Source organism: Paroedura picta, chromosome 18, assembly GCF_049243985.1.
Source record: "Paroedura picta isolate Pp20150507F chromosome 18, Ppicta_v3.0, whole genome shotgun sequence".
NCBI lineage: Eukaryota > Metazoa > Chordata > Lepidosauria > Squamata > Gekkonidae > Paroedura > Paroedura picta.
Window position 1 is genome coordinate 8,567,812 of NC_135386.1, and position 17,852 is coordinate 8,585,663.

The window sequence follows — 17,852 nt, forward strand, 5'->3', positions numbered from 1 at the left end:
TGGGAAGGGACCTCTTGGGTCATCTAGTCCAACCCCCTGCACTGTGTAGGACACTCACATCCCAATTGCTCATCTGCTGTAACCTGCCACCCCCTTGAACCTTCACATATGTGATGGTTGAAGAGGTCTTTGAATGTGCTTGGTCTTTTCAGCAGCCAATTAATACAGGTCTCTGAACTTCTGAATGAGTAAAAAGTTCAAATAGGGCTAGACGATCAAAATCACCTTTCTGTTTTGATTATTATTGTGTACAGCCATGGAGGTTGCAAACAAGAACAGACCTGAATATAACAACGGGCAAATAAAACAATAAACCCGGTTTTGCTACCATGCATTGTTAACCGTTGTGTTTCCTTAACCATTAAAATTCACTTAATCAAAGTGGTCCTTTTTGTTTTCTCCAGCTGGCTATAAGAAAGGAATAACATTTAAACGAGAGTTCTCACTGCTCCCTCCCTGGGGCAGATCAGAACTCATCCCTGCTGCATTTTCCTCCAACACTGTGCATTGCGGGTTTTATCTTGTCTTACGTTTTATGTCTACGTTATTATGTAAACACCGCCCCAAGCCGGCTGGGGGCTGAGAGTGTCGGCCTATAAATTTAATAATAAACAAATAAAATACTCCCTTCTCAAAGCTGATTGGATGCTGGAGGGAAGAGAGTGGCTGTTTTCCTCCTTCAGGGTTGGAACAGCCTCCTGTCTGTCACCCGAGCATCTTCTCCAAACGGATTGTGGAGTTCTGGAACTTCTTGGCCTTCTGTTCACAAGCCCATTGCCTGGCGACGTAGGAAAAGTCCGTTTGTGACGCCCGAAGAATCCACGTTGGAACACCGGGGAGAAGCATGAGGAGGCCCATCTGCTCGGGGCAATCTTAAGCGGGAATAAGATGAAGCAGCGCGATTGCACAAAGCCGTGGAGACAGCAAGCAGCAGAATGAAGAGGCGGAGGTAAACCGGTACCCCCCAACCCCCCGTTAAGACTTCACCTTGTCTCCTGGCAAGATAGCCCATGGCTTCCAGGTCAACGAAGATGCCTGATGACTTCAATATATTTTATCTTCTGTGAGTTCGTTTTATTTTATTTTTTTAAATCACCATTTACTCTCCAGGGGTGGGGGCGAGGTGGGGAGACACACCTGTATGTGTTCTGTTTCCTGCAGCAGAGCTAAACATGTGTCTAGTCTAAGGTGACCAGATTGTCCCACTTTTGGAGGGACATCCGGGGGTGCCTGGCAAAATATCTATTACAATGCTATTTTTGCGTTCTATGAAACTTTTTGTTGCTCCATATAGCAACAAATTTTTAATCAAGAATCCCCCCCCTCTCCCGTCAATGGTGTCCCGCTTTACCAATGTTAAAATCTGGTCGCCTTAGTCTAAAAGGTAAAGGTAAAGGTATCCCCTGTGCAAGCACCGAGTCATGTCTGACCCTTGGGGTGACGCCCTCCAGCGTTTTCATGGCAGACTCAATACGGGGTGGTTTGCCAGTGCCTTCCCCAGTCATTACCGTTTACCCCCCCAGCAAGCTGGGTACTCATTTTACCGACCTCGGAAGGATGGAAGGCTGAGTCGACCTTGAGCCGGCTGCTGGGATCGAACTCCCAACCGCATGGGCAAAGCTTTCAGGCGGCTGCCTTACCACTCTGCGCCACAAGAGGCGCCTTAGTCTAGTTGCATCTTTATTGGAGGGTGGAAAATGCCACAGCCAGCTTATGGCTACCTCATAGGGGTTTCAAGGCCAGATATATAGAGACGATTTGCCATCGCCTCCCCCCCCCCCCCGATCTGGGACTTTCTGCCAACGCAGAAAGGAAGCAATAAAATAAACCCCCTACCAGCGTATTTATACTCACTGAACTCTATAAAGAAGGGCCTTTTTACCAGCAAGAGTAAACTCTTTCCTCTCTAATGTGAGACATGGGGAAGGTTCCACCAAGTCCCTGTATCAGAAAGGTCGACTCTACACAGATGTAAACATTCATCCATAGCGTATTAGCCTTTTCGGACCAGCGAGATGCAATTCAGGATTATGTGACTGATTTAAATTCAAGATGCAGGTCCAAGTTCCTTATTATAAAACCCAGGTTACGTGAGAGGGATCTTAGCCAGCTTGCTAAAGAATATACGGAGAGTAAACAGTTGCTGTTGGTCAATGCAGAAGGGACAAGCTTAGATTTCTACGGTACCATCTATCTTTTGGTATTTAGCCACCTATTCTTCGATTTGATGTTTGTTACGCCCATAAAGGAGTATTGAGTCTCTGCAGAGCAACCCTGGATACCCTTGGTGGTCTCCAAGGTCAAACCTGGGACCACCCTGCTTGCTTTTGAGATCCTTTTGAGGAGCTTACTTATTCCCGTTCCAATCAAATTTTTCAAAGCAAGACTCAAGGCAGCTTACAAAATCCCAGACAACCTTCTCCCTGCCCCGTTGTGCTTGGAAATCTTTACCAGTAGAGTTACCGGTAGAGTTGACCACCCATAAGTTGACTAGTTCAAGGGGGGTGGTATAAAAATAGAAAAACAAAATAAATAAAGCTTATTTATCTCGCTTTTTCCTCCCTTGGTTAGTTCACCAGTGAGGAAAATGCTCTGGCCTGTAGCCAACCCCCTCCCCCCCGCCCCAAGCCAGGTTGAAGCGTTCCTCCTACTGAAGGGGTCTTTCACCATCTTAGGTGGTCCTTTGTCCTTTGAACAAAGGATGTGCTCAAAGGTTCCTGAGAATAAGTGCCAGGATTCTTTGGAAGGGAAACCGAGATAAAGGTAAAGGTATCCCCTGTGCAAGCACTGAGTCATGTCTGATCCTTGGGGTGACGCCCTCTAGCGTTTTCATGGCAGACTCAATACGGGGTGGTTTGCCAGTGCCTTCCCCAGTCTCTACCGTTTACCCCCCAGCAGCAAGCTGGGTACTCATTTTACCGACCTCGGATGGAAGGCTGAGTCCACCTTGAGCCGGCTGCTGGGATCGAACCCCCAGCCTCATGGGCAGAGCTTTCAGACTGCATGTCTGCTGCCTTACCCCTCTGCGCCACCAGAGGCCCATCGGAAGCCGAGATAGTAGGCTGGAAACATGATGGTTTTATTCGTAGCATGACCAAACGAAAACTGGGCTTGTTTGACGCTGGTTTGCCTTTGGACCCGCAGCAAGGATGCTCTCTCCCTGGAGCCTCTGGAGGAGCCCATGGACCAGAAGAGGGAGGAGACCAACCCACAGTACCAAGGGCTGACCGGCCTGCGCAATCTGGGCAACACCTGCTACATGAACGCCGTCATCCAGTGCCTCAGCAGCGTGTCGCCCTTGGTGGAGTATTTCCTCTCTGGCAAGTATATCACATCCCTGGACAAGTAAGTGAACTGGGCTGGGCTGGGATGGGAAGACGTCACCTTTTCAGTCTAGGATGCCTTCGTTTCGGAGAGCGACAAAGGATTCGGGGTCGCGTTCTCCATGACGCGCCAGACAGCTCGGACAGGCTTTCTCCACTAGGGGGTCATAAAACCCTGGGGTTTCTTGACGGCCCTGGAAGGGTTTCCCAAATGTTTGCTAAACATCTATTGGGTGATATGATCGTATATGGTCATGTTGACCCATTCCCTCCCCCCCCCCAATGGCCAATGATGGGCCTGGAGGGGGTGGGGAGGGGAGGGGCCTGGGGTGGGCGTGTCCACAGCTCTGCTTCCCAACCGTATTCTGCACAATTGCTCCACTTCTGAGGTTTCTCAAAGCCTGAAGAACGTTTCACGATGGTCATGGGTAGTCAACCTGTGGTCCTCCAGATGTTCGTGGACTACAATTCCCATGAGCCCCTGCCAGCGTTTGGGAATTGTAGTCCATGAACATCTGGAGGACCACAGATGTTCATTGACTACCCCTGGACTAGATGGCCTGTATGGTCCCTCTATGATTCTAGGAATCTACGTAAGATCCCTGCTTCTTAGATTTTTGACTGGACTCCGTAAAGTCAATAGGATGCGTGGACAAATATATAAATAAAAGCTGGGTCTCAAAGTAAATAACCCTTGAAGGGAGATTTGATGCCTCTGCTGGTTAAAAAGACTGCTCTTCCCCCACAGAACCGGCCCACCCCAGTGTGGATTGATGGGCCTTTATTTGCATTACTGAGATAATAACCAAGACAAGGGTTCTTGGAGAGGAAACGGGCCTTCCATGCACCTCTCTCCATCGTTGTGGCCAACGGAGTTGCTAACCACCAGGCACTTTGCCGTCTGACTTTTAAAAAGCCCAGAGGCTGATCCCTCATGCCCCGCTCCAGGCGCTTTTCTGGAAGTTCCTCTGCCAACGACATGTCTTAGAACTGTGCCAAGTTTCCCAAACTGTGCTGTGACATCTCACGTATTTCTCCCCTCCTGTCCTCCCACAAAAAGAGCATGCCATAATAGTGAGGAATGGTGCAGTAACATCAATGCACTCTCAGAAAGCAGAATGGTGCATAATCCCGAATGAGCAGTGGGGTGTGAAGAGCCTCATAACCTCACAGTTTGTTTGTTGTTGGGACACTGGGAAAGAGAGAGGTTCTACAACACTGTACTGCACTCCCCCAGCTGGGAAGATGGCGTGTCATGCTTCCTGCTGCCAATTATTCATCTTGCCCCGCCCTCTTTGTCTTTTAACTCCAGTCCAGGGTTGGGAAGTGGGGATGGTTGTCCAGCCATGTAAGGCCAGTTGCTTATCTGGGGACCAAGCCCTATGAAGATAGGTTGAGGGACTTGGGAATGTTCAGCCTGGAGAAAAGGAGGTTGAGAGGGGACATGATAGCCCTCGTTTAAGTATTTGAAAGGTTGTCATTTGGAGGAGGGCAGGATGCTGTTCCCATTGGCTGCAGAGGAGAGGACACGCAGTAATGGGTTTAAACTACAAGTACAACGATATAGGCTAGATATCAGGGGGGAAATTTCCACAGTCAGAGTAGTTCAGCAGTGGAATAGGCAGCCTAAGGAGGTGGTGAGCTCCCCCTCACTGGCAGACTTCAAGCAAAGGTTGGATGCACACTTTTCTTGGATGCTTTAGGATGCTTTGGGCTGATCCTGCTTTGAGCAGGGGGTTGGACTAGATGGCCTGTATGGCCCCTTCCAACTCTATGATTCTATGATTCTATGAACATTGAGCAGGGGGTTGGACTAGATGGCCTGCATGGCCCCTTCCAACTCTATGATTCTGACTTCCAGAATTTTTCCATGGCAAATGGTTCCTTGCCCGGCCCCCTTATCCTAGCAGCCCATGGGACTGTGCTTTGTTCACCACCACCATTTCCTCCCACCAAACTAATTCTACGCTGTCCTTTTTCGTCTCCAAGGGAGAATGGAGAGATTGCGACGGCCTTTGCTTACCTGATGGACGACATGTGGCGGGGGGACTTTGACTGTGTCTCCCCAGAGGTATTCAGGCTGGTCATTGGGGAGCAATATCCTGCTTTTCTCAAGAAGACCCAGCAAGATGCCCAGGAGTTCTTGATTTACGTATTGAATGAACTGCACGAAGCTCTCAAGAAGGTGAGCGCAGTTTTTGAAGCTGCACCAAATCCCTGCCTTGCATTAACGCGTGGCGGCTGTGATTTACCCAGTCGGATTGAGCATATCGGTGGGGGAGAACCTGTGACCCTTGATAATAGTTATGCGGTGGCTTCCGTGCTTGTGTTGAAGTTTTCAGAGCAGCTTCAAGGGCAGCCCTGCACAGAGCAAGCTACAGTAGTCTAGCCTGGAGGTGATTGTTGTCTGAATCATTGGGGCTAGGTTGGATGCGACAGGTAAGGTGCTAGCTAGTTGATGCACCTGGCGAAGGTGGCAAAATAGCTTGCCTGTGACATCTGTGCCCTGGGCCTTTATAGGTAGAGGCATCCAGGATCACAGTCAGCTGGGTGACCTTGGGCTAGTCACAGTCCTGTTACAGCTGTTCTCACAGAGTAGTCTCTCTCACAGCTCTCTCAGCCCCATCTACCTCACAAGGTGTCTGTTGTGGGGAGAGAAAGGGAAGGCGATTGTAAACTGCTTTGAGACTCCTCCGGGCAATGAAAAGCAGGGGATAAAAACCAACTCCTCCTCCTCCTCCTTCCTTTTTCTATATCTAAACAAAATCAGCAATTAAGGCATGATTCCATGCTTATAAGAAATGAGAGCGGAAACATTAGTCAAGAGCTTTTAAGCTGCAAGCAATTTAGGCTTGGGAGGGGTGCATGCGTGGCTGTACCTCAGGTGAGTACCTGGACCTTGTTCTTTATATTTTATACAGGGGTAGTCAAACTGCGGCCCTCCAGATGTCCATGGACTACAATTCCCAGGAGCCCCCTGCCAGCAAATGCTGGCAGGGGGCTCCTGGGAATTGTAGTCCACGGACATCTGGAGGGCCACAGTTTGACTACCCCTGATTTTACAGTTCTCTTTTCTTACTGTTAATGGCACGTGACAACATATTAATTCCGTCTTCACTATACTCCATGGGTCTTGGGCTCTCACAGACTGACCTTCGGGTTTGGGGGCACAGTCAGCCATGTCGAAACTCCAGTGAGGAACATGAATCCGGAACACGACGAAAACGGAGTCTGAACCCAGGGGCACCTTGAAGTCCAACCCGCACGCCTGCACGCAAGAACTTATTCCCAGATTTAAACTTCGTCGGTCCGTAAGGTGTCCTTGGATTCAGACTTGCTTCTCTTGCTTCAGACCAACACGGTGACCCAACCGGGAAGTTTTTTTTAAGAGGACGGGTTTTTGTCAGGACTGAAGAAGGGGGTTTTCTCCTGATTTCGGGAATCGCCTTGATTCGGCGACGTGGCTTTGTTCTTCCTTGCAGTCGACCAAGAGGAGAAGCCAGGGCACCTCGTCCACGGCGTGGGAGTCCAGGCCTTCCGGCACGGAGTCCTCCATCATCACCCGGCTCTTTGAAGGACACCTCAGCTACTACATCATGTGCCTGGAATGTCAAACCACCACGTACAAAAACGAGATTTTCACGGTCTTGTCTCTCCCGATCCCTTACGAGACTGAATGCTCCCTGGAGGTACGGCTCCCCCCTACCTGAGAAACAAGGTGCATCCAGCTGGGTGACCTTGGGCCAGCTCCAGTTTCCTCAGAGCTCTCTCAGTCTCACCTTCCCCACAGGGAGTCTGTTGTGGGATGATGTTTATAAGCCACTGAGACTCCTTTGGGTGGTCAAACGTGGTGCCCGTAAATCAACTCCTCTCCTTCCGGTAGGGCCCTCAGTAGCAGCTGCAAAACACTCCTGCAAGTTGAAATGTCCTTGTTATAAGCTCGCTGGGTCGTCTCTGGGGCTAGCCTGCAGACGCATGGCCCCAGGTGGGGCTGCGCGGAAGCGAGGAAGGGGAACTGGGGCTGGCTCCCTGCCTCACGGAGATTTCTCGGGCCCCCAGGAATGCCTGGAGTGCTTCTTTCAGCAAGACATGCTGACTTGGAACAACCAGATCACCTGCTCCTGCTGCGGGACAAAGCAAGATGCTGCTGTGAAAGCCAGCATCGCCAAGGCACCCAGGATAGTGATCTTTCACTTGAAGAGGTACGGGGCTTGTCTGCCGGATGAGTCACGCCTTTGTATCAAAGCTCGTCACGGCTCCAGATAGTTTCAGGGTCTGGAAATATGCACAACCGCCCCCCTCCCCTTCCTCCTTTATTATATCTATCGATTTGGATGTTTGCAACATAGCAAGCAGTCGTCCGTCCCGTCCCCCCCAAAAAAAAGAGACTGTATTGTTTTAAAAGGCCTTTCTTTATTTTCAGGTTTGATTGTCAAGGGAGCTACAAAAAGAAGCTGAAAACCGATATCTACTACCCTCTAAGCAACTTGGACCTATCCCCCTATATCTACCCACTCTTTCGGAAAAATCCAAAATACAGCTTATTTGCTGTGGTGGTAAGCAATTCCCACATGGACTGTCCGGACCAGGGGTAGTCAAACTGCGGCCTTCCAGATGTCCATGGACTACAATTCCCAGGAGCCCCTGCCAGCGAATGCTGGCAGGGGCTTCTGGGAATTGTAGTCCATGGACATCTGGAGGGCCGCAGTTTGACTACCCCTGGTCCGGACAGATAAAAGAACTCTGTGTGTAATTCTGCCATTTCTCCCCCCCCCCCCCACCCCACCGGAGACCCAACTGAAAGATAAAGCAGCTGCAGGTAAATCAGAGGTGAATCTGTAGGGAAGGAATGCTTAACTATCCTTCCCTATCACCTGAAAACCACACCTGCCCACTCCCCAAGAAGACCCTCAAGTCCAAGAAACTTATTGGGTGGTCTAAGGCAAGTCATTCTACACTGATGGTTTTACTGTAGACAAGGGTTGTACTGTCCAAGCCTATGCTAAATGACTGCAGTTGAAGCCCATTGGAACCTAGGGGGCTAGGCAGGAGTAATTCTGCCCTGGACTGTCAATTATTTTGCTCTGATGCCCCTTGAAAACTTTACTGAGAGACTCACGGTAACCCCCATCTAGTTCCACCTCATGGGTTTTTCATGAGATAAACAAGAGGCCTTCCTCTGCAGACTCTTCCTCAGTGGTTTTTTCTATTTAATTTATTGACCACCAGGCTGGCTCATGACAGCTTAAAATTATAAAATACATTTATAAACCCCTGGCAGCATGATGATGAAGAAGAAGAGTTGGTTCTTATATGCCGCTTTTCTCTACCCGAAGGAGTCTCAGAGCGGCTTACTTTCACCTTCCCTTTCCTCTCCCCACAACAGACACCCTGTGAGGTGGGTGAGGTTGAGAGAGCCCTGCTGGCCTAGGGGGGGAGAGGCCTAGATGTACCGGCATCCTAAGGAGGGACCCCAGATCTTCCACGGCCTGGCCTCAACCAAATGCCCAGGGGAAGACCTCCGTGTTGCAGGCTCTGCAGAACTGCACCAGCTCTGTTAAGGCCCTCAGCTCTTCCGGGAGCTCATGCCACCAGGTCAGGGACAGGACCCCAAAATTTCCCATTTACGTCTCAACCCTGCTTCACTTCTGTGCTCTGAGACGATTGAGCTAGTCCAGGCTGTTAGGGTAGCGACTGACACAGTGAAGCTAGAAATAAATAGATGGCCACGTGTGCAGCCCGGAAATCTTAACAGGAAACATAAGAGAAGAACTCTTGAAAAGAATATGAAAAAAATATATAAGGGCCTTCTTTCCACTGAAGCTAAAGCGCTCAGACTGCTGCCTGAAATCTCTGCTCCCTGTTTACGAAGCTGCAGTCTGCATATTCCTGGCTGAACGTTTAGATTTTTGCTGTGACTTGTATTTCTGAAGCCCTCTGAGCATATCCTAACCCCGTTAATTGTGATGCTGGCCACAAAGTGCCTGCTCTCACAGAGCTTTGATTTACTGCTCTGGTTTGTGGCAGAACCACTTTGGAGATCTGGACGGCGGCCACTACACAGCATTCTGCAAAAACACCGTCTCCCAGAACTGGTACACTTTCGACGACTCCCAGATCAGCGCGATCCCAGAATCGGCTCTCCAGACCCCGGCAGCTTACCTCCTGTTCTACAGCAACCAAAGTTTCTCAGCGCCGGTGAAAAACTAAATGCGTTAAGGACGGACGGAACAAGTACGAAGCAGCGACACGGTTAGCGTGAGCGTGCGGACGCCTGGCAAGTCGGGTTCGGAGCGATCGTTCGAAGCCCAGCCGTCCGCGTCCCTCTCGCTGCTTTCTGACTGTAAGAAAGTCGATCAGACACCTGCCCACGGCTGTCTTCTGCAGTCAAGTGACACGTGCCGCAGGTGAACACGTTTTTGCTAACTGACGTAGCCTAGTCCCAGTTAAATAAACGGTTCCTGGACAAGCACAGTGGAAGAGTTGGTTTTTATTCCGACAGAAGCCGAGATGAACTATATAGATATATGCATTTTTAGTAGCTTACCTACAGCAAAACCTGGAGGCCGAAAACTGGACTAAGGCAGAGGTTAGAAGTCATCTTTTAATACAGATGTATGGTCAGTGAGAGCCTGGCGCTGCTAACCTCTCTCTTTAAAAGGGGGTTACAAAAGTCCCTTTTTGGAGGGTTGTCAAATTGGCCTCAATAAATCAGTTGGTGGGGGTGGAGGTTTAATTATTGACATCCTGTGAAAGGAGTGGGAGTGGGGCTCTTGACCTGGGCTCCCATCTAGCCTCTGCCTCTCCAGGTAGCTGCAAGGGTGATCAGGGTGGGGCAGGACGGCCATCAACGCTTAACCAGGGTTTCATGAGACCTTGGGGTTTCTTGACGGCCCCGGAAGCGTTTCTCAAACAGATGGGAGTTAAATATATTTTTCAAATTTGTTAAACATTTATCGGGTGATATGGCCATGCTGGAGCCTCTTGTGGCGCAGAGTGGTAAGGCAGCCGTCTGAAAGCTTTGCCCATGGGGCTGGGAGTTCAATCCCAGCAGCCGGCTCAAGGTCGACTCAGCCTTCCATCCTTCCGAGGTTGGTAAAATGAGTACCCAGCTTGCTTGCTGGGGGATAAACGGTAATAACTGGGGAAGGCACTGGCAAACCACCCCGTATTGAGTCTGCCATGAAAACGCTAGAGGGCGTCACCCCAAGGGTCAGACATGACTCGGTGCTTGCACAGGGGATACCTTTACCTTATGGCCATGCTGATCCGCCCCCCCCCAATGGTGGGCCTGGAGGGGGTGGGAAGGGGAGGGGCCTGGGGTGGGCGTGTCCACAGCTCTGCTTCCCAACCCTATTCTGCATGATGGCGCCACTTCTCAGGTTTCTCAAAGCCTGGAGAATGCTTCTGGGGGTTGAAAAAGGCAGCTCTACCCTCATCTGGCTTAACCATCCTGGCCGTTGGTTACTCAAAAACCCCCTCCGAGGCTTGTTCCAACCCTTCTCCGCCGTGCAAGACTCCCTTTACAGGCACGCTCCTCAGTCCAAAATAAACAGACGTTTAAGAGTCTACTTTCAAATAATTTTCTCGAGGTTTTAATGCGTGAATAAATGAAACTCTTATATTAAATACTAAAAAGGAAAAGTCATCTCAGTTCTCCAAGAATACACAAGTGCGTGTGCACAGACTGATAAAAGCCCAACAGAAAAATAGCATTCTGACCTCCCCTGCCTGTACGCAATTTAAGTTCTTCCGAGAACACAAAATAAAATGAGCAATCCCTTCCCCGCTCTAGTAATGCTGACCAAAGGACCGCCTACCTCTTATATACAACCGGCCTGGCTGTGCAAGTTTGCAATCGATATATACACGTTACATTCCTATCTGTTTACATCCTTTCTAAGAGATTCACAGTAGAATCAAGCTTTTAAGGTTAGAAGGGTGACAAGGCCACTAAACGCGGAGAAAGAGAGAGAGAAAAATCAAAAAGATATGCTTTGGGTTTCGGGGGACATCGCACCAACCCTGTACGTTAAATGGCTTTAGAACGGCAAAGCTAAATCTATCGTTTTTGGAACAGCATTACAAAATAATACTTCTGAAATCGTTTAGTAGTAAACAGCCTCGGTCACCGCTGGGCTTTTCGGACGCTAAGCGACGGCGCTAACAGGAAAGAGGGCCTTACTGGAGAAAACGCTGCAGCTGTCTCCTGACTCAGCCGGCGGCCTTATGCGTGGCGTGGCTCCGTGCATTCTGGTGCATCTATTTTCGGGAAAAGAGAGACAGAGACCAACCTTCTCTGGTAACGTAGCTTTATGTGGCTAGGTCAGATGCTCTCTGTTCGAAAGAAGTATAAAACAGGATGTAAGCAGCGGAGGACTTCACGGACGAGGAGGAGATGTCGGAGACTTCGTGGTCATCGAACTTGTTCCATCGCTGCTTGGCGGCGTTTTTGCAGTACGCCGTGTAGTGACCCCCGTCCAGCCCTCCGTAGTGATTCTAAGGGGAATAAGGAGGAAGCTTAGGGAGTCAAAAGGGTTCTTTCTAGTTGGCCTGAACGCCCAGAATGCAAACTAACTTCTGTAAAGGAGAAAAACCGAGTCAGAGATTTTAACGGTTAGAAGATTGCCTCTGCCCAAAGCTCTACAGAGGTGATATGTTCAAGCTGCAATGAAAAAGGAAAACAAAACAGTGTATATAGCAGGGGTGGCCAAACTGTGACTCTCCAGGTGCCCATGGACTACAATTCCCAGGAGCCCATGCCAGCCCCAGGGGCTTGTGGGAATTGTAGGCCGTGGACATCTGGAGAGTCAGTTTGGCCACCTCTGGTTTATATGAATGAAGCAGCCGGGTGTGAGGGGTTCACAGAATCACAGAGTTGGAAGGGGCCATACAGGCCATCTAGTCATAGAATCATAGAATCATAGAGTTGGAAGGGGCCATACAGGTCATCTAGTCATAGAATCATAGAGTTGGAAGGGGTCAGACAGGCCATCTAGTCCAACCCCTGCTCATAGAATCACAGAATCATAGAGTTGGAAGGGGCCATACAGGCCATCTAGTCATAGAATCATAGAATCATAGAGTTGGAAGGGGCCATACAGGCCATCTAGTCCAACCCCCTGCTCAATGCAGGATCAGCCCAAAGCATCCTATGCTACATCTTTGCAGTTCCTCACTTGGATGGCTCCACAAGCAGACAAGGTACGTGCAAAAGGGAGAGGAGAGAAGCCCCCACAAGAACTAACCAACAAGAAAATGAAGGCCCTCCAAAGTGATATAAAAAATAAGCTTCAGCTGAGAACAAGCCACCAAACATAAAAATGGAATTTGGAGATCATCTCTATTAGTGTTATAAGCCTCGGATCGTATTTTGCAAGGTGCAAAGGTGCCAGGCGTCACTTACGGAGACTGCAAACAGGTTGTATCTCCTCAAGTTGCTCTTTGGACCAATCACGTATTGCTGAAGGTCAAGGCTTTCCAGAGGGAAATCGACAGATGTCTGTAGCTTTTGCTTCCATCGCCCATCGTAGGAAAATCTGGGGAGGGCCAAAAAGGAATCGGATTCACTAAACAGGAGACTAGTGAAAAGTAACAACAACAAAACCCTCATGGAGAGAAGGTACCTTAAATAACAAACTATTCTGCTGCCACCCAAAAACAGTCCTTCTAGGTGCACATTTATGTCACGGTAATCGTCAGAATATTCCCTCTCCAAAATGTGTTCTTTTCATAAACAGAAGCTAAGTCACCCAGCCTGAAGAAGAGGTATTTTGAAAGGTATTTCCCCCTCTAAATTCAGACTGCAATCTTCACCTTTCAAATACTGCTCCTTGCCTGGAGAATACAAGGCCCTCTCAGGTAACGTCCTTTCCCAGGGGTGGCCAAATGGTGGTTCTCCAGATGTCTATGGACTACGTTTACCATGACCCCTGATGCCAGCATGGCCAATTGGCAGGGGCTCATGGTCACTGTAGTCCATGGACATCTGGAGAGCCACTGTCCACAGTCCTATACTGATTTCACACAGGGAGGACCAACGCACAAGAGGCAAATGACGTATCTGAATGCAGTGCTTCCTTTTCTTCGACTTCCCGGTATTTTCAGAAAGGCGAGAACCGGCACGTGATGTTTCCAAACTGATCTGTGCTCCAGCCTTACCTCTTCAAGTGCACTAAAAGGACAGGAGGCAGCTTCCAGATCTCAATCTTTTTCAAAGAATCTCTCCGAGTCTTGCAGTGGCTGCAGTAAAACCTGTTGTTGTCTGTCAATTTTTCTTCTTTGGAGAATAATTTAAGGCATTCCTAACGGGGGAAAGCACAATTGTTCGTGTTAAAATGCCAGACATTCATCCACATACAAAACAGACTCCGAAAACATTTTAAAAACATCGGGGTCTACAACCTCCCAAAATCGAGTACAGGAGTGGGAGGAGGAAGCACAGATCACACGACGGGTGCTTATGCTCTTAACACTGGGGTGCCCATCCGAAAGCTGAAAGCTCCTGCAGAGCCCGCAGCTCCTCCGGGAGCTCATCCCACCAGAAGAAGGAGAAGGAGAAGGAGAAGGAGGAGGAAGGAGGGAGGAAGGAGAGAGGAGGGAGGAGGGAGGAAGGAGAGAGGAGAGAGGAGAGAGAAGAAGAGTTGGTTTTTATATGCAGCTTTTCCCTACCCAAAGGAGGCTCAAAGCGGCTTACAGTTGCCTTCCCATTCCTCTCCCCACAACAGACACCCTGTGGGGTGGGTGAGGCTGAGAGAGCCCTGATATCACTGCCCGGTCAGAACAGTTTTATCAGTGCTGTGGCGAGCCCAAGGTCACCCAGCTGGCTGCATGTGGGGGAGCGCAGAATCGAACCCGGCATGCCAGATTAGAAGTCCGCACTCCTAACCACTACACCAAACTGGCTCTCAAGTAGGGGCCGGGACCAAAAAGGCTGGTTGAGGCCAGGCGTGCCTCCCTAGGGCCGGGAAAGACCAATAACTTAGTGCCCACAGAGCGTAAAGCCCTGCGGGGGGGCCCAGGGCGAAAGGCGGTCCCTGAGCTACGTGGGACCCAGACTTACCTGTAGCGTGCATTTACTAGTGGAGGCGAGGGGCAAGGACAGGTGCATGAAAGCCTCAAAGGTCCGGGACTTCTTGTGACACGTCAGGCACTGCACCACCGATTTGAACTGGCCTTGGAAGAGGGCGACGATGATGGACTCGTTGAGCTGCTTGTGCTTGTGCCACGCCAGCTCGGCCGCCTTGAAGTCGTCCAGGTGATCGTTGTTCTCCTCCTTGTAGCGCTTTCGGTTGTCAGCCTGGGAGGGAGGGGGAAGTGAACACGAGGGAGGGTGCCTGAACCGCGGGACAGCTTCACGGACAAGAATGAAACCGTGGACGGAAAGGTGGAAGGAACATGCCACACGCAGGCGCACACAGACACACAAACTTTGATCCTCCTGCTATGTCAACAAGCTCTTCCCCTCCTCCAGGCAGGGGCTTTGAAGAAAGCAGAACTTTTGGAGTCAAATCTCACACACGGCAGTGGCAAACACCGTGCAGGTGAAGACCAAATTAATGAGAGCTGCCCAGGGGTTTGCTGCAGGGCCCTCCCCTGCCTGGAAGTCCTGCGAACCAGCTAAACTCCCGTATCAGCAAAGTTTTCTCCTCTGCTATCCAGCGGGATACCACTGCTGTTTATGAATGGGGATTTAGCAATTCCACAAAAGCCGTGATTTATCCCAGGCTCTACGGATAGGAAACCCTCTTCCCGTCACTGAAGCCAGGCAGAGAACAGGAAGCAGCCTGGCCTTCTTCCAGGAAAGGCTGCAGGCAGCTGTTGGGGAACTCACCAGCAGGGGGAGCTCTCACGCAGCAGGGATCTGCAGCCTCCGAGCCTCGGAGGGAAGTGGAAGGAGGAGGGGGTGGTCAGGGATGGGGGATGGAAGGTGATTGGCTGGCCGCTGGACAGACAGGCAAGCTGGTTGGAGGAGGAGGAGACACACAGGGGCGGGACAGCCACCCTGAATGGGCGTTAAGTTCTGAGTGGCTTTTAAGCCATGAGACCAGCTCCTCTCCCAAGACCTTACCAGAAATATATTATGTGGAACAGACTGCAAATTGCTACACGCTACTTTGGGAAACTACCTATTTGTTTGTTTGTTTATTCACTTATACACATTTATAAACCGCCCTCCCTGAAGGCTGAGAAATTGAGAACTATGCAAGAAACCATACATATAAATAACTATAACATTAATATTACTAATTGATAATACTATGGCTGAGAAGGGGGGGTCAAACTGGCATGCAGCAGTGAAATGGCCAAACACATTAAAAACCCCTACGCACTAGACACGAGATGAACGAACAATGAAGGTTTTGTTTACTTACTCTCTAAGAGGCATCAGAGAATTTGTAAAAACAGGAGGAGGAAGGAGAGACTGAAAAGCGGATCTTTCAAAGGCCAGGCAAAAATGATTTCCATGTTTAGCTACGTCAAGTGAACCAAACCAGCCCCCGACCCGCCAAATTCAAAGGAGCTAGAACAGGAGGCGTCCCTGATGTGATGGGCCAGAATTGAAAGGTGGCCCATTTACACATACAAGGGCCAAAGGTGAACGGTAGGCATCCTTAAGGGACTTTGGAAGCTTGGGGCCCAGTTCCTGGTTTAGAGGCACAACTGCTTTTTGAGAACACGAACACTGAGCTGCAAAGGACCCCCCCCCCTTGTCTGACTGCAGCCCATCCAACAGTCTGCAGAGGTTCCCCACAAGACAGCAACCACTCTTATCACAATGGACTGGACAAGGCTACCTTATCGTGCATGGGGAGACTCCATTTCTAATCAGCGAGACCAGCTCTTCGCAAATTTTTCTCTACCTTTTGACCACAGCCCCTCTCACGTCTCATGAAAACGGAATGGCTAAATAAAGCACTCAAAGGAATCTTTTCCTGTATTGGGACCCCCCAAAACGGGGCTCTTTTCTGTCCTCACAGAAATATTATCTTCCTATAGAGCAAAAGCATCAGGGTCTAAGGTTGGAGTGGAACACAGTGGGAACGGCTGCAGCCTCTGCTGGTGACAGTCAACGAAATGCATGCAAGTTCTGAGTGTTGTTTTCATAGTTGCGCGTTTTGTTTCACATTGTTTTGAAGGCTCAAATGGCCCGAGAGCCTAAGAGTGGAACGGGCTTTAAAACACAACCATTTCAAAAACACAGCTTTTAAAACAGCCAAAGTACAAGTTGGGCAAATTGCTCGCACATCCAGCATCTGAGAAAGGTGGAACGGACAAAGCGTGAAATTTCACACCCCTGTTTTATAACGGTACGCTGGTAAATGTTATGTGCGGAATGTTGACAAGAATATGACTTACTTTATTTAAGTCTTCGTGGAGACAGTCCATTAAGAACAGGAGCAGCTCTTGAGAGTCTTGCTGACTGTACCCTGCAAACTGATCGTTGATCTTCCCAATGGTGCCTTTAAAATCTTTGGGGCTGATGTATCTGTACTGACCAGTCCAGAGAGCCTTCATGATAATGCCGAACTCTTCCGCCACCTCACCCTTGTGCCCCAGGAGGTTGGATCTGCAGAAAGCATAAAAGATTTGAAATGGTCGCCAAGTGGAAGAAAATGAAAAACCTGGAATGAAAAGTGATGTCGCTTCCAGGCTGTCTCTGCAAAAGCAGCACTCAGTAAGAAGCTTGCAACTTACAAAGTGTTTGAAGCATTTTTAAGTGGGTCTTTTCCAGGCACAACCCTGCAATCGCTCCTCAGCCATGGAGTGGTCTCAAGCAGAGTTACCCCTTTCTATGTCTTCGAAAGACTCAGGAGACAGACAGCTCACCTGAGTCTTTGGAAGGCTTAGAAGGGTGTAACTCGAGGATAGGGACAGCATGGTGTGAAAAATCTGTGGCCTTCGCTCATCTAAGTGGAGATAATCATGATTGTTGTTCTGTATCAGGACACTGGGAGCCTCAACCAAGCTAGCCTATTCCTATGGAATTGTTTTTGAAATTATCTAAGGATGCAGTTAGGAAGCATCGTGCCAGAGAACTGAACATCCCGCCAGCGAATGCTGGCAGGGGCTCCTGGGAATTGTAGTCCATGGACATCTGGAGGGCCGCAGTTTGACTACCCCTGCTCTAAATAGTCTAAGGACTGTTCCTCAGTCATCTTGTGGTGCAGGAAAGTGGCGTCAAGCTGCAGGTGACCTACATTGACCCTGTAGGTTTTGAAAAGGCTAGAGGCCAACAGAGATGGTTCCCCAATTGCCCGCCATGAATTCCCTTGGAGGCCTCTCATCCAAGTACTGGCCAAGGATTTTCATGCTGGGTGCTCATTTCCGAGAAGTTCCAAGAAGGTCAAAGGACCAGACTTCCCGCTGGCTTGGTCAACCCCAGACTTACCTCCTGAAGGAATTGTCACTAAAGACACCATTATCACTTTAAAACATGCCAGTTCCACTCAAGATGCGGTGGCGTTCCGGAAAAAATAAATAAAGCACGCTTCGGACTCAAATGCAGACTAAATAATGCTGCTGGCC

The 17,852-nt window shown here is 49.6% G+C and overlaps 2 protein-coding genes across 3 annotated transcripts in view; one reads left to right on the forward strand and one right to left on the reverse strand.

The window, feature by feature from the left end:
• Positions 1 to 798: 798 nt before the first annotated feature.
• Positions 799 to 9,795, forward strand: USP50 (ubiquitin specific peptidase 50). Its single transcript, XM_077317660.1, has 7 exons — positions 799 to 1,063; positions 3,145 to 3,345; positions 5,313 to 5,508; positions 6,806 to 7,012; positions 7,383 to 7,525; positions 7,747 to 7,879; positions 9,351 to 9,795. Exons 1-7 carry the CDS (start codon positions 1,011 to 1,013, stop codon positions 9,531 to 9,533), a joined length of 1,116 nt encoding a protein of 371 aa, XP_077173775.1. The 5' UTR covers positions 799 to 1,010; the 3' UTR covers positions 9,534 to 9,795.
• A 1,100-nt stretch (positions 9,796 to 10,895) lies between these two features.
• The window catches only part of USP8 (ubiquitin specific peptidase 8), a 31,722-nt gene continuing 24,765 nt past the window's right edge, over positions 10,896 to 17,852 (reverse strand). For both annotated transcript variants that reach the window (XM_077317657.1, XM_077317658.1), the window contains 5 exons: positions 16,683 to 16,893; positions 14,386 to 14,622; positions 13,485 to 13,627; positions 12,730 to 12,862; positions 10,896 to 11,822 (listed from right to left, as the gene is read on the reverse strand). In XM_077317657.1, coding sequence (XP_077173772.1) covers positions 11,637 to 11,822; positions 12,730 to 12,862; positions 13,485 to 13,627; positions 14,386 to 14,622; positions 16,683 to 16,893 — 910 coding nt within the window. In that variant the 3' untranslated portion in view covers positions 10,896 to 11,636. The remainder of the gene's footprint in view (positions 11,823 to 12,729; positions 12,863 to 13,484; positions 13,628 to 14,385; positions 14,623 to 16,682; positions 16,894 to 17,852) is intronic.